The following is a 14,238-nucleotide window of genomic DNA, read 5'->3' as shown; positions in this document are numbered from 1 at the left end:
GGCCCTACAAGCAGGGATGTTTTGGAAGAGTGACAAGCTTTTGAAGAGGTGAAGCTTGAAAATAGCATAGTTTGCCCACGGAAAGGCTGGAGTACGTTGGCCCCTCAAAGACCCCACTACAGAGCAGATTGTGCCACCACACCCTGATATCCAGCACCTGCTTACAGGCTGCAGAGCTTGCAGGCTTGGGCAATGACCTCTGCTTTCCTTTGTTCCACAGGACTGAGGCAAATGATGAGTTGGAAGTACTTATTGCTCGAAGACCTCACAGTTTTCCACCAGAAGCAGACTCCTATGCTCTGAAATATACTTTGGGGTATGAGAGCTGGATGGCATTCTCAGGCCTAATTACAATGGAGAAGGGTGTAGGGCTAACTGTAGGCCAGACAAGAGCAAGAGGCTGCTGGCAGGTGACCCAAACTCTAGAGACATCTAAGAGTCCACTGGATGCCAGGGAAAGGTCTCCAGTGAGAGCTACTATAAAGAGTAAATTCTTTACAAAGAAAGATGGGAGCGATGACATAACATTACTATTTTATAGAAGAATAGCAACTAATTCATGGCATAATAGTACTGCCTTTTCTCAATTTCATGGCATAGTTTAATATATTAAACTATCAAATAGAATTATTTTAATTTCATAACATATTCTTAATTTTGATATACTTTTATATTAATCATTTCATGTATTATGTTGGCATATTCATAGTACAGTTACTTGCATTTCTGAAAATGTATTGACTTCTGTACCAGCAATAGTGAATTTTCTTATATGTTAAAATTCCACAATGAGGATATTGAGATGAGAAAATAATAACTGTGGAAAACAAGAAAACATGCTGAGAGTTTGGGGAAAAAAGGAAAAGGCTGTGAGCAGAACTGGAGGTGTGCTGCAATTGAAAAACACACACCAAATAGTACAGAAATGCAATTCACAAACAAGAATACAGAATTATCAAGTACCTGTAGAATATCACATATCTCAATTTTTCAGTGAAGCACACTGGAATGATATATATTGAATATTATTTGTTAAATAATGTTAAAATTAAAAAAGAATTAAAATAATGAAACATTTCTCCAAAGAAAATATGCAAATGGCCAAAAGAGTGCTAGGAAAGTTGCTCAGTGTTAGAGACTTGTCTAAGAATATACAAGGCCTTGGATTTAATCCTTGGCAACACACACACACACACACACACACACACGCATGCATGCATGCATGCACACAGACAAAAAGTTATGTAAGCATGACTATTATCAGGGAAATGCAAATAAAAACCACAATGAGGGGCTGGGAATGTGGCTTAGTGGTAAGTGCTTGCCTAGCATGCATGAAGCCTTGGGTTTGATTCCTCAGTGCCACATAAACAGAAAAAGTGCTATAAACAAAAGTGGTGCTGTGGCTCAAGTGGTAGAGTGCTAGCCTTGAGCAAAAGAAGCTCAGGGACGGTGTCCAGCCCCCGAGTTCAAGTCCCAGGACTGACAAAAACAGACAAAAAACCCACAATGAAGTAGTACCTTGCTCTCATGAAAATGGTTATTTCAAGGACAAAAGACAAGTTAATACTACCGTATACTTAAATTTACTGAGTTATTTTAAATACCTTTACACAAAAAAATTGGGACAATACACATTTTTTTTTGTTGTTGGTATGGTGGTGGTCATGGGGCTTGAACTCAGGGACTGGGTGCTATCTCTTAGCTTTTTCACTCAAGGATAGTACTCTACCACTTTAAGTCACAGTGCCATTTCCAGTTTTCTGATGGATTATTGGAGATAAGTCTCATGGACTTTCCTGCCCAGGCTGGCTTTGAACCATGATCCTTAGATCCCAGCCTCCTGAGTAGTTAGGATTACAGGTATGAGCCACCAGTGTCTGGCATACAAGCATTTTTCTTATTAATCAGATTTTTTGAAGTAATTTTAATAACTGCATAATGCATTATATCAATGTGCCAAAAGTTATTTAGCTTTTCTTCTATTGACATTTTGCTACTCAATTTTCATTACTGTATCTATAACTACAATAAACATTTTTGAAGACAAATTCCTGAGATGATGCTGATGATCATGTTAATTATTTTTAAGACAGGGCCTTGCTACAAAGCCCAGGCTAGCCTTAAAATTGTGACTGCCCTGCCTCAGGATTTCAGGTTTCGACCATCACCTCCTCCTTAGATTCTACTTTTGTTAGTAGTACAGGGTTTGACTCAGAGCCTCATGCATGCTGAGCAGGTACTCTACACTTGAGATATGCACACAGCAAACCTTTTTTATTTTAGCTCTCAGGGCTTCATGGTTTTGTTGGGACCTGGCCTTGGGTCATCATTTCCCTATCTCTCCTCTACTGCCATCACAGGACACACCACCACAACAAACTTCTTTGTTGGTACAAAGCATTGATACTTTTGCCCAGGCTAGCCATGAACCGTTATCCTTCTGAGTTTTGCCTCTCTAGTAGCTGAGATTATAGGTGTGAACCCCACAGCGAGCCCCAAGATTATACTTATTCCTTAATGATAGATTTCCAAAGGGAAAATGACTAAGGATATAAAGTTGCAAACATTCTCAATATAGGATTGACTAATTGATTACTGGAAAGATAACTTATACTCCCAATACAACATATGAATCTCAAACTTGTCCTCTTTGCTAATATTAACATTTTTTACTCCTATAAAGATCCTTGTGGATTTGATAGGTCAAAGTGAAACCTTGTGCTCTAATTCACCCCTCTTTGATTGGCAGCAAGATTATACACTCATCACTTCCTTTTCTTTACCTTGGTTTCCTATTTCTGAATACTCTTTCAAATTTGCTGAAGTTTTTCTTTCTTGACTATTAAATGGTATTTTTGTCCTCAGCCCTTTAAATGTCCCACAGACATTTTAAACTCAGCATGTCCTCAATTAAACTCATGTTCACTCCTACACTTGCTTCAATTTTTGGTGGTTGACATCAACCACCACCAGACACTCTAGTCAGAAACTTGCGTCTTCTAAACTGAGTCCCTTCTCTCATTCTCACATCTAGTCACTTTGTTTCTCCAATTCCACCTCTTAGATTTATTAATGTATTTAAAATTTTTTTCTTACATGTCTTCCCCCTCCACTAGAAACTGACGAGCTTGCAGGAATAATAATTTATCTTCACACTTCATAGAACAAATGAATTAATGAATATTTCTTAAGCTGGGTGTGGTGTTACACACCTGTAATTTCAGCCATGTGGGGGGGCTGAGGTAGGAAAATCATGAATTCAAGTCTAGTTTGGGATGTACAGAAATATCTTGCCTAAAAACAAAATCATCATCATTACCAACACCGTCAACAAAACTATTTTCGGGATGAGTAAGTGCTCCTTGCACAGAACTTCCAGTTAAAAAGGCATAAAACTGGGCTGGGAAGGTGGCTCCGTGGTAGAGTGGTTGCCTTGCATGCATGAGGCCCTGGGTTTGATTCCTCAGCACCACATAAATAGAAAAAGCTGGAGTGGTGCTGTGGCTCAAGTGGTAGAGCACTAGACTTGAACTGAAGAGCTGAGGGACAGTGCCCAGGCCCCGAGTTCAGGCCAGGACCAGAAAAAAAAAGGCACAAAACTTAAAACAAACTAGTACCTAATGCTAATGTAATTATGTTATTTTAGTACAAATGTACATTAATGACTGCTGATGTTGAACATACAGATTCCACTGTTGGTCATATTTATAGATTGTCTATCACTGATTATTGAAAATCTTGCTAATTGAAGACTTCCTAGCCTCCTGCTGTGGTTCATGCTTTTAATCCTAGCTACTCAGGAGGTTGAGATCTGATGATCACCATTCAAAGCCTGCCCTGGCAGGAAAATCTGTGACACGCTTTTCTCCAATTAACTACCAAACCTCATAAGTGGAGCTGTGGCTCAAGTGATAGAGCACTAACCTTGAGTACAAAACTCTCTGAGTTCAAGCTCTAGGACTAGTGCGTGTATGTGCTGATATATATTAGTGGGATTATGAATTCACTATGCAGCTTTAGAGAGGCTGATGCATAAAATCCCCTTAGCCTAAAGGGCAGCCACCAATATAAAAGGTCTAAGTATTCATTCCTTAATAGCCTTTTGTAGAAGAGATGATCTCTTTCTACCAAAATTACAAGACAATTTTTCTAAGAAAATAGTAAAGTATGTAAGTATATAGGCAAGGCCTTGCTGTATAGCCTAGGCCGGTAAACACACACATACACACAATCAAAATTAACTCATCACAATTACATCATGTACCCACTATCAATTTATGTTAACATTGTTAACAGCTTATTGCAGGTGCAGTTCCAAAGCATTTCTAACATGAAATGCAAAATGGAGAATGATTAACTGTAAGTCTAACAATGTAGATAATTTTCACAGTGCTTTTAAACAAGTGCAAGTGCCTCTTTCTGCATAAATTCTAAGAGAGCTAAAGGACATCTTGCTGGTCTTTTATCAGGAACATGATTAAAACTTGAGGTTCAATTACTTCACAATTCCCTAGGAGAGCTGATGTTTTCTTCCAACACTCAGCTGTCAGCCTAATCCACCCCAATATGAGTCTGAATGATATTTCACAGATTCACTTTACATAATCTGACACAAACACAGTAGGTTTTTATTGTTAAATTACTAGGGTACCATATGCAGAGCTAAAAGTAAAAGGATTGATCTATTGTGCATTCACATTTTTAAGTCTTGAATAATAAACAAGAACAAAGGTTCAGGTAGGAAAGGAAAACCAAAGCAAGGGCTTTCTTACAGGTCTTCTAATTTCTCTAATTATAGAAAACGTGCTCAAAACTTCAGAAAAACTTTTCCTACATGTAATATCTTAATAAATAAATGTTTACTTCAATAAATTAGAAAGACATCAGCAATATTGAGACAATCTATTTCTGGCTAATTATAATTTGGATATAATATAGGCATCAAAAATAAAGGGATGGTATAGTTTAAAATTTTCCAAAATGTTAAGACTTTTAGTGCTGAGTTTCCAGTTCTAGAATTGTCCATTCCCCTTGAGGGGAACAGTCTTCAGAGGAAAAACTAGCCATTGTGATACTTGCTGAGGAAGTATCAAGTGGAGATGTTAGTTCACTCCATTTGTTCAAAGTGTCAACATGTGCTATACCCTGAGGTTTAGAGTTGTCTCGTGCTAAAAGGAGGGTCTGATTGATTAAATACTGTGCTAGATTTAGGTCTTCAGGAAGAGAGTTTGTAATATTTAAGTTTGAATCCTGTTCAGACAGCAATTGCTTTAGTAGTGTCCAGTCTTGTTTTGCAAAGTGTTGGTCATCTTCTAAATCCACAGATGTAACAACATGTGTTTCTGTTTCCATTTTCTGCTCAAATGCTTCTGTTACATCCATTTCATATATTGGAGAGAGGGTTTTTGAAGGCCGGAGGTCACACATGCAGGTTTGGGCCAGTGTGTCACAATCATCTATGTCTCCTGTAATAATTCATAATACTACACAATGTAAAAATTGCTCATGTTGGTACCAGTCAGTTTTGTAGAACAATATTAACACAATATAACAGTGATAGCCCTCCAAAAAAAACACCGAATGGGAAAAATAACATTTATACAAAATTGACAAATTTTTGAGGCATTTATTTTTCTATGTTAAAAATTCAAAGGTAATATTTAGCAGCAAAATCAACATAAATAACTAACAATAATTCTTCATATTGAATTTGAAAACTTAGGATACAGAAAATAAAGTATTTAAACATAAACATAGGAAGTACACATATATCTAATTCACTACAATAGAAACTTAAAGAGAAAAAAAAACACAATTTTTTGATGGTGACTTTTAAAATAAGTCAGTTCCAAAAGAGAATAAATACATTGTATCTAAAGACTTATTTGTCGATTTCACATGCAAAGGAGGATGCAAGCAAGGACAAACAAACAAAAAAGTACAACTTTTAAAGCTATTCTATTCTTATAATTTTGTTGAACAAGGATTATTAATCAGTATTTTCCTTAGTTATGATATACAAATAGTTCTCAGTCAGCCATTATTGCATGTTTTAAGTGCGGGTCATTAGTCTGAGTTATTGTAATATGAAAGACAAAAAACATAAAACAATTAGACAAGTCATCTAAGCATATGAAACAAACCTAAGCTGCTTTCATATATCATCATTGCTTCTAAATATAATCTCTTTTAGGAAATTTATCTATTTGAAAATTTTAGAATAGAATTATATTGATCCTGAAAGTTTTAACCTCTGTAAAATGTATATAAATTGTAATAATTCATTTAGCTGTTAAAATAGTTTAGTGCTTTTAGTTACATATTACTATAGTTATTGCACAGACCTCTTAGATAAAAACTAGCAACTTCATGAATTTTATTAATGCATAATAAAATTTCTAACAGTCAAGAACTCTGATATTAAATTAGACATACATAATGAAGTAACAACAAACTAAGCCTTTTTGTTCTTTCATGTAAAATCTCCTGGTAGATTATCTTTGTTTAATAAACAATCAAAATTTTTACTAGGTATTAATTCTTCACTAGGATTTTAAGTGTGCAAGAAAGAATAACGATCTGATTTTCATATTATCAAGAAATTTAGATTTTTCCTTAAAATTTTGAAACTTGCTGAATAATTATTCTAACTAAAATATAATATTCAGGGCTACATACAACTTTATATTTCTGTAAACTTATTTTCTTACGCATTAGCATTTCTATTTCTGTACATTACCTGCAGATAAAGCAATATTAGCTTTTTCGGTAGATGTAGAATGGCTCTCTTTCACTTGACCTTCCTGAGGCAGAACTTGACTCCGAAAGGAGTCCAGAGATTTTGTAGAGCTCATCTTTGGTATGTCAGAAGTCTGTTCTCTTTGATGAAGCTCCAAATGGCATGGTCTTTCTTGAGACTTCATATCACTATTCAAGAATTTGCTACGTTGCTGAAAGTCATTTTCCATATCACTTCTACTGTTTACTTTTTTATCTTCTGGAAAAAGTTGTCCTTCTTTGGACAGGACATTGAATGCATTATTTTGGTATGTGGTTGAATCACTATGTTTATCTTTCCTTGAAGAGTCAATGTTATTAAAACTCAAAAGGGTGCTTTCATTTTTACAGGCACTATTGCCTTTATCTTGTTTACACTGTAAAACTCTATCTTCTCTTTCTCGTGGGATTCTGGGATAGCAGGTGTCCCCATGTTGTTTGTTAGAAACAACATCAAAAACATCAGAAGGTGAAAGAGAACCCATAAAAGGCTGGGAGGGAGTGTGTACTTCCCCTTCATCAGACCCTAGTTCTTCACATTCATCTACTGAAAGTAAAACTGATCTTTTAAACTTTTTAGTCATAGAAAACTCACGGCTTTCATTTTCAGTTCCATCTTCAAAAGCTAAGTTAATGATTCCTTGAAATTGCTGAGGAGCTAAGTTGGGTACAGAGAAATTTTCTGCGGCATTCTCTGCTTCAGATCTTTCATCTTCTGTTTCATCTGCTGAAGAAGAAACCTGATCTATTTCCTGAGCAAACTGAACACTGCCTCGAGAAGCACTCTCTTTTTCCCTTTGGTGAACAACTGTAGGTCGAGACCAAATTTCTGGCCTTTTTCTGGGAATCTCATCATCACTTGTTGAGTTAACTTGGAAAAGATCATTGCTACTTTGCTTTTTTATTTTTATTTCAATCCTTAAATTGCTATCATATATTTTTAATTCTTCAGGAGTACTAGTATCACTGCTACTTCTTCCAAGAAAATCATGGCATAGCATAGTGCCACATTTAGAAATGCCTCTGTCGTTCGACCCATCGTCATCTTGAGACCCTCCAGCATCATAATCTTCCGATCTGGGCTTTATGTCATCAGAAGATGTGGTAGCACTGCCTGTGTCAGATTCAGGACTCTCTCTCTGGTGTCCAGCAGTGGTACTCAAATTCCAGTGGCCCATGAATGGAGTGTCTGGAGTTTCATGGCTCTCCGGAGTTTCTGCTGTTTCCATATTTTTAGGGGAAATTTTTCCAGATGGTTGTACTGAAACACATTTGGAGGAAACACATGTATCTGCTTGAGCATGTTTATCTCCTTTCATAGCAGAGTCATCAGACAACTGACTCGAAACTGTCAGATCTGCATGGACTTTAGATTCTCTGTCATCCCAAACAGAATCTAAAGTACCATCTGTCCTTTCAGAGACACAAGGTGTCATCATGGTTAAAGTTTTGTTTGTATCTTTTCTCCCTACTTGTTTCTCTCCATCTGATATTAAATGGATTTGTTCTGCATTGGAGGAGTCTGAATCATAAGTTGGATTAAAGCTTAAGGAGTTTTCATTTGGACTTGAAATGATGGCTTTTAGAGCAATGTTGCTATCAAATTTTGAATCTAAATTATCACTCCCATCTGAGAGAAAATATCTTTTAACTGCATTCCCATGGTTTGTGTCTTTGTGACTGGGAAATTTTGTTTCATTTTTATCTGAACAAATCTGTTTTGATTTCAGTTCATGCTCCATTGATTTATCCAGCTTTGAAACATTTTGGCATTCTAACATCAAATTCTGTTCTTGATTGCTTAATGACTTTTGTGGGTTGGATTTGCATGATGATTGGAATGCTTCCATACCACTGACTTTAGGAGTGTGATTAGTCAGAGGTCTGTGAGGTTTATGTTCAGCAACGCTGGACTTGTTATTAACATGCACATCACGAAGCATATTTTTTTGGACAACTAGTGTTTCACTTTTTAAAGGTTTCTGAGTAGTCTGGGTTTTCAATACAATCTGTCCATGAAGTGTTTTTTGCTTTGAATCCTTATTGTTAGAACTTTCACCTTTTTTTGATAGATTTAGGTTTTTAGGCACTGACACCATTTTTGTATTAACCTTTGGCAAAGTGGTATGTCCTTGCTTGACTATTTTTCTCTTAGGTATCTGTTTATCTGTAGTAGTATTGTGGTTCAACTTTGTCACATTTTCATCACACTGCTTTGAAGAGACTGAGGATTTTACCGAATTTGGTGACTCTCCTTGGGGTCCTAAAGGAAAAAAAGTTTGGAGATATAATAGTCTCTGCTTGAAAGTAAAAGCTAGTATTTTAAAATATAACTAATAAGATAACATATCTAATATCTACCATTCAATGGATAATTACAGATTGAAGGTCTTATGATAAAATATTTTAAGATTTTTCTGCTAAAAATATAGAGGGCCAGGAGCTACTGGTTTATGCCTGTAATCCTAGCTACTCATGAAGCTAAGATCTGAGGATCATGGTTTAAAGCCAGTCTGGGCAGGAAATTCTGTGAGATTCATCTCCAACTAACCACCAGAAAACTGAAGTGCCACTGTGGCTCAAAGCGGTACAGTGCTAGCCTTTAGTGGAAAAAGCTCAAGGATAGTGCCCAGGCCCTGAGTTCAAGCCCCTGGCCTACAAAAATAAATAATAAATAAATAAAAGTATAGCATGACCATGCCAGGGTAGTAGTAGAAATTGTCAAAATAGAATTTCTCAAGTAAAAAAAAAATCTAGATTTGCATAAATATATGACAGTACAAATATCTGGATAACCTTTAAAGGAGCAAGAAAGCCTTCCCTATGAAGTTTTGAAGGGGGAAAGGATAGTTAAAGAAGAAACTACCATTTTATACAGTCTTCTAAAAGGGACAATCAAGTTATTTATAAAAGCAAAAGTTGCTGGATGTTGGTGGCTCATGGTTGTAATCCTTTTTGTTTCAAGGCGGCTGAGATGTGAGGATTGCAATTTGAAGTTAACCCAGGGAAGAAAGTCCATGATACTCTTATCTCCAATGAACTACTAAAAAGCCCTAAAGTAGAGCTGTGGCTTAAGTGGGAGAACTAACCTTGAGCAAAAGAAACTCAGGGAAAGTGACCAGGCTCTGGGTTCAAGCCCCAGGACTGGCACATATTCAAACATGAATAAAAACATTTTATTTCTCATAATCAGATTGTTATTGTAGCTTATTAGGGTTAACCTATTTAGAGCTGTAGTGGAAACCAGAGCTATTAACTAGAGAGAACAAGGGATTAATTTGGATACCCATTTATTGATGCTAATTAGTCTTAAAAATGGTATTTTGGGTATTCATATCTGCCAAATAGAATTGTGTTTTATTCCCCAGTACTGGCAGTTAAGTCCAGGTTCTTGTGCAAACTGGGAAAGAACCTCCCCCCACCTTTTTTTGTTGGTCATGAGGCTTGAACTCAGGGCCTGGATGCCATCCCTGAGCTTTTTTTTTTTTTTTGTCTGTCATGGGGCTTGAACTATGGGCTTGGGTGCTGTCCCTCAGCTCTTCAGCTCAAAGTGAGCACTCTACCACTTGAGCCTCAGCATCACTTTCTGTTTTCTTTTTGGTCAGTCGTGGGGTTTGAACTCTGGGCCTGAGCGCTGTCCCTGCGCTCTTCAGCTCAAGGCAAGTGCTCTACCACTTGAGCTACAGTGCCACCTCTGGTTTTCTGGTGGCTTATTGGAGATAAGAGTCTCAAGGACTTTCCTGCCCCAGCTGGCTTTGAACCAGGATCTTCAGATCTCAGCCTCCTGAGTAGCTAGGATTACAGGCTTGAGTCACTGACACCTGGCCCCACCCTTTTTTCCCCCCTGGTCAGTTGTGGGGCTTGAACTCAGGGTCTGGGTGCTTCACTGAGCTTTTTTGCTAAAGGCTAGTGCTCTACCACCTTGAGCCACAGCTCTACTTCTAGTTTTGGGGTGGTTAACTGGAGATAAGAGCCTCACAGATTTTCCCGCCTGGATTAGCTTTGAACCGCAATTCTCAGATCTCAACCTCTAATGAAGTTAGGATTATAGGGATGAGCTACCAGTGCCCACTTAAATGTTTACTCTTTAGATATTACTAGAATAAGTTTTCTCAGCCTTGTTTTTCTCTCTCTCTCTTTTTGTCGGTTGTGGCACTTGAACTCTGGGCTTAGGTGCTGTCCCTGTGCTCTTCAGCTCAAGGCGAGCGCTCTACCATTGAGCCACAGCACCACTTCCTCAGCCTTCGTTTTTTTTTTTTTAATAGATTTTTTTTTCTAAATCGAAAACTGGTATATTGAAGATACTCTTTATAATTACCTTCCTACCAGGCATGGTGGTACATGTTGTTAGGTTATTTTTGTTTGTTTTTGTTTTTTTTCGGTCCGGTTGTGGAGTCTGAACTCTGGGCCTGGGCGCTCAGCTCTTCAGCTCAAGGCTAGTGCTCTACCACTTGAGCCACAGTGCCACTTCTGGCTTTTTTCTTTTTGCTTATGTGGTGCTGAGGAATCGAACCCAGGGCCTCAGGCATGCAAGGCAAGTGCTCTACCACTGAGCCACCTTCCCAGCCCTTTTTTTTTTTTATTAAGTAGTTGTTAAAAAAAAAAAGGTTACAATTCCCTAAGTCAGGTTATGAGCACAATGCATCTTGCTCAATGTTACGTCTTCTAAGGTTCCCACCCATTTTCCCTTTCCCATCTCTACCCTTAAGTTATGTAGTTCAATTTTTATATAATGTACATTGAATACAATTGACTGTATTTCTCATTTTTCCTCCCTCCATTCATATATTCCCTCTCTCCCCCCCAACATGTTTCTGCTTGCTTGTATTTATTTTGTTAAATAGGTCTGCCTTATTTTTAATTTTCAGTACTAATTCATAAGGTAATCCACACTATTTTTTGGATTTTACAAACTACTTTTACATGAAAATACCTAATGCATAAAGAAAAGTAATGTTTAGATTATGTTAGCATATTACATAATATAACCAATGTTTTTTCTTTCTTAGAACACTGAAAAACAATGAAGTGAAATTCTTCCTTCCTCTATATGGCTGTCTAGATTGTGGCATCATTTTAATGCTTGTTAGTGAGAGTTTTACTAATGGAATTCATATTGCCATCAATGAAACATTCAAGAAACATGGGTTTACTGTATTAAAAGATCAGAAATGCAGATTAACCTAGTGAGTCTTTTGCTTCTATCATAAAGGACAATAAAAACCAAAATTAAGTCCTACAAATACTAAAATACTTGTTTAAAAGTGAAAGTACTAATTCTTACCTCTACAGTGTGAAACAAATACAAAATAATGAAACCATGCTTATTTGCCACTGACATTCCAAATCAGTTTTGTTTAACTTACACAAGGAAGTAATATGACACTCAGAACTATTTCAGCTTTACCTTGAGTTTTAGCAAGATTAGATGGGGCACTCTTTGTCCTTTGCTGAGCTGTAGTACATCCATTGCTATTTCCTCTTTTCTTCAAAATGGCCTGTGGTACTGGATCAGTGCATCCTTTTCCATTGACCTTTTTTATTACACTAAGAAAAATGATTTGTTCTCAGTGTTACAATGAGATTCCAAAGCATGACTTATAAGACTCTTATATGAAATGTATTTCTCAAGAAATAATAAATATACCCCTTTTGAAAATAGAGAAACCATTTGTTCATAAGTCTTTCAAAGCTATGTACAATAAAGCAGTGTATAACATGCCATTAGTATGTACATCAGTAAAGAAAATTGCTCAAAAATACCATTGTATACATTAAATTTTTAACAAAAGATTCATTACAATTTTTAGCTGAAGTCAGAACAGTTAACTTTCAAAAAAAGTTAACATACAGGTAAAATATTGTAAAGAGACCTACCTATTATTTATATTAGTGTCTTGTTCATGAATGCTTTTTTTATTGGAAGTTCCATTGGTAATTCTTGAAACAAGTCGAGGTTTTACTGCTATAAATTAAGAATAAGTCAGGCTTGTGGTAGAATACATTAAATACATAACAAATTAATGTAAATTTACCGGTTTGTATAAATAAAATTGTTAAACTGACAAGGACTACATTTTCTCTCAGGTTGCATGACTATATGTCATTGTAGTTTTTTAGACTTGTAAAGTAAATAAAAACCCGCAGGGAATCTTGTTTCTAGGAATTTTAACCATCAGGAGTATTAAAAGTTGATGTGTTTATTCCCCAACAAAGCAAGAAAATAAAACAAAGCAATACAAAACTAATGTTGAATCCAGTTGTGGCGGTACATGCCTTGAATTCCTGAACTTGGGAGAGTGAGACTAGGCAATCATGAGACCAGTCTGTTTCAAAAAGTAGTGTTGAGTTAGGGGTGGAGTGCTTGCCAGCCTGTGCCAGGCTCTGTACTGATGCCATGTACTACAAAATCAACAAACGAACAAAACCTACCTTCAGTGGAAGTTTTGACACCATCTACACTGTTCGCCATTTGTCCTGAAGAATCACAAAAGTATAGCTTCTCACCCGAAGACTTTTCTTCTCCTACTGATCTACTATCTTTTTGTTCATCCAGATCTGTGGTGGAAACCAGTAGCTCCATACTTGAACTTGTAGATCTACTGGATGGACCTGTGTTTCTGAGGCACGGAGAGTCTTTTCCTGTCACTTTTTTCAAAGGCTTTGCTTTGGCTTGCAAATTTAAGTTTCCAGTGAGTAGCTTGGGTCTTGCTCCTGTAATCTGCCCTTCCTGATTTCTAATTCCTTTTCCATTTAATGAACTTTTTTGTCCAGTTGCTGCCACTGCTGTTGATCTTTCCACACCTTTTTGTGACATGGCTTCCGATTTTGCATTATCATTGCTTTCTACTTTGGGCTTTATTATAGATTTGGGCTTTCCAGAAATATTTTTTTCCCCATTTTTCAGTTCTTTAGTAATCTTAGATGTACCATGCTTTTCTTTTAACCCATCATGCTTCGAAGTTTTACTTATACTGTTTCTATTAGCATTTGAGGAATGTCCAGATGCTCCTAATCCATCAGATTTCATTTTTTGATTAGCAGAAAGAGAATTCCAACCCTCTTTTTTATTACTTGCCCTCCAAGATTTGTTTTTTACGACACTAGAATCAGAAACTTGTCTCCTTTGCTACAAAGAAGAAAAAACATTTTGTAAATTGACTGAAGTATTTGATACGTAATATTGTTTCAAAATAAACCAATTTTTCAGAGGAAGGAAACAGTGAAGTTCATCGTATGATTTAAAGTCTCTTAAAATCTGAATTATCTTTGGTGGTTTTCATATAAGCGGTGTATCTGACCTTAATACCCAATTGGATTTGTAATACAACATTAGGTGCTTATTTAAAAGGCTTGTTATTTTAATTTCTAGATCTATGGTTAACACCTAAGTTCAAGATATCTTGAATAAATAACAAAATCCAAGAATTCTTGATGACTTACTCTCAGGATTATGTC

General features: G+C 36.5%; 1 protein-coding gene across 1 annotated transcript in view; it reads right to left on the bottom strand.

Moving 5' to 3' along the window:
- Positions 1 to 4,646: 4,646 nt before the first annotated feature.
- Positions 4,647 to 14,238, bottom strand: part of Kiaa1107 (KIAA1107 ortholog) — a 65,146-nt gene continuing 55,554 nt past the window's right edge. Inside the window, exons 14-18 of the mRNA XM_013018376.1 lie at positions 13,213 to 13,909; positions 12,658 to 12,742; positions 12,188 to 12,327; positions 6,743 to 9,043; positions 4,647 to 5,468 (exon numbers count right to left, since the gene is read on the bottom strand). Coding sequence (XP_012873830.1) covers positions 4,996 to 5,468; positions 6,743 to 9,043; positions 12,188 to 12,327; positions 12,658 to 12,742; positions 13,213 to 13,909 — 3,696 coding nt within the window. The 3' untranslated portion in view covers positions 4,647 to 4,995. The remainder of the gene's footprint in view (positions 5,469 to 6,742; positions 9,044 to 12,187; positions 12,328 to 12,657; positions 12,743 to 13,212; positions 13,910 to 14,238) is intronic.

This window comes from Dipodomys ordii, unplaced genomic scaffold (assembly GCF_000151885.1).
Source record: "Dipodomys ordii isolate 6190 unplaced genomic scaffold, Dord_2.0 Scaffold39, whole genome shotgun sequence".
Classification (NCBI taxonomy): domain Eukaryota; kingdom Metazoa; phylum Chordata; class Mammalia; order Rodentia; family Heteromyidae; genus Dipodomys; species Dipodomys ordii.
Note: the sequence above shows the minus strand (reverse complement) of the source record. Positions and strands in the feature narration are given on the sequence as shown.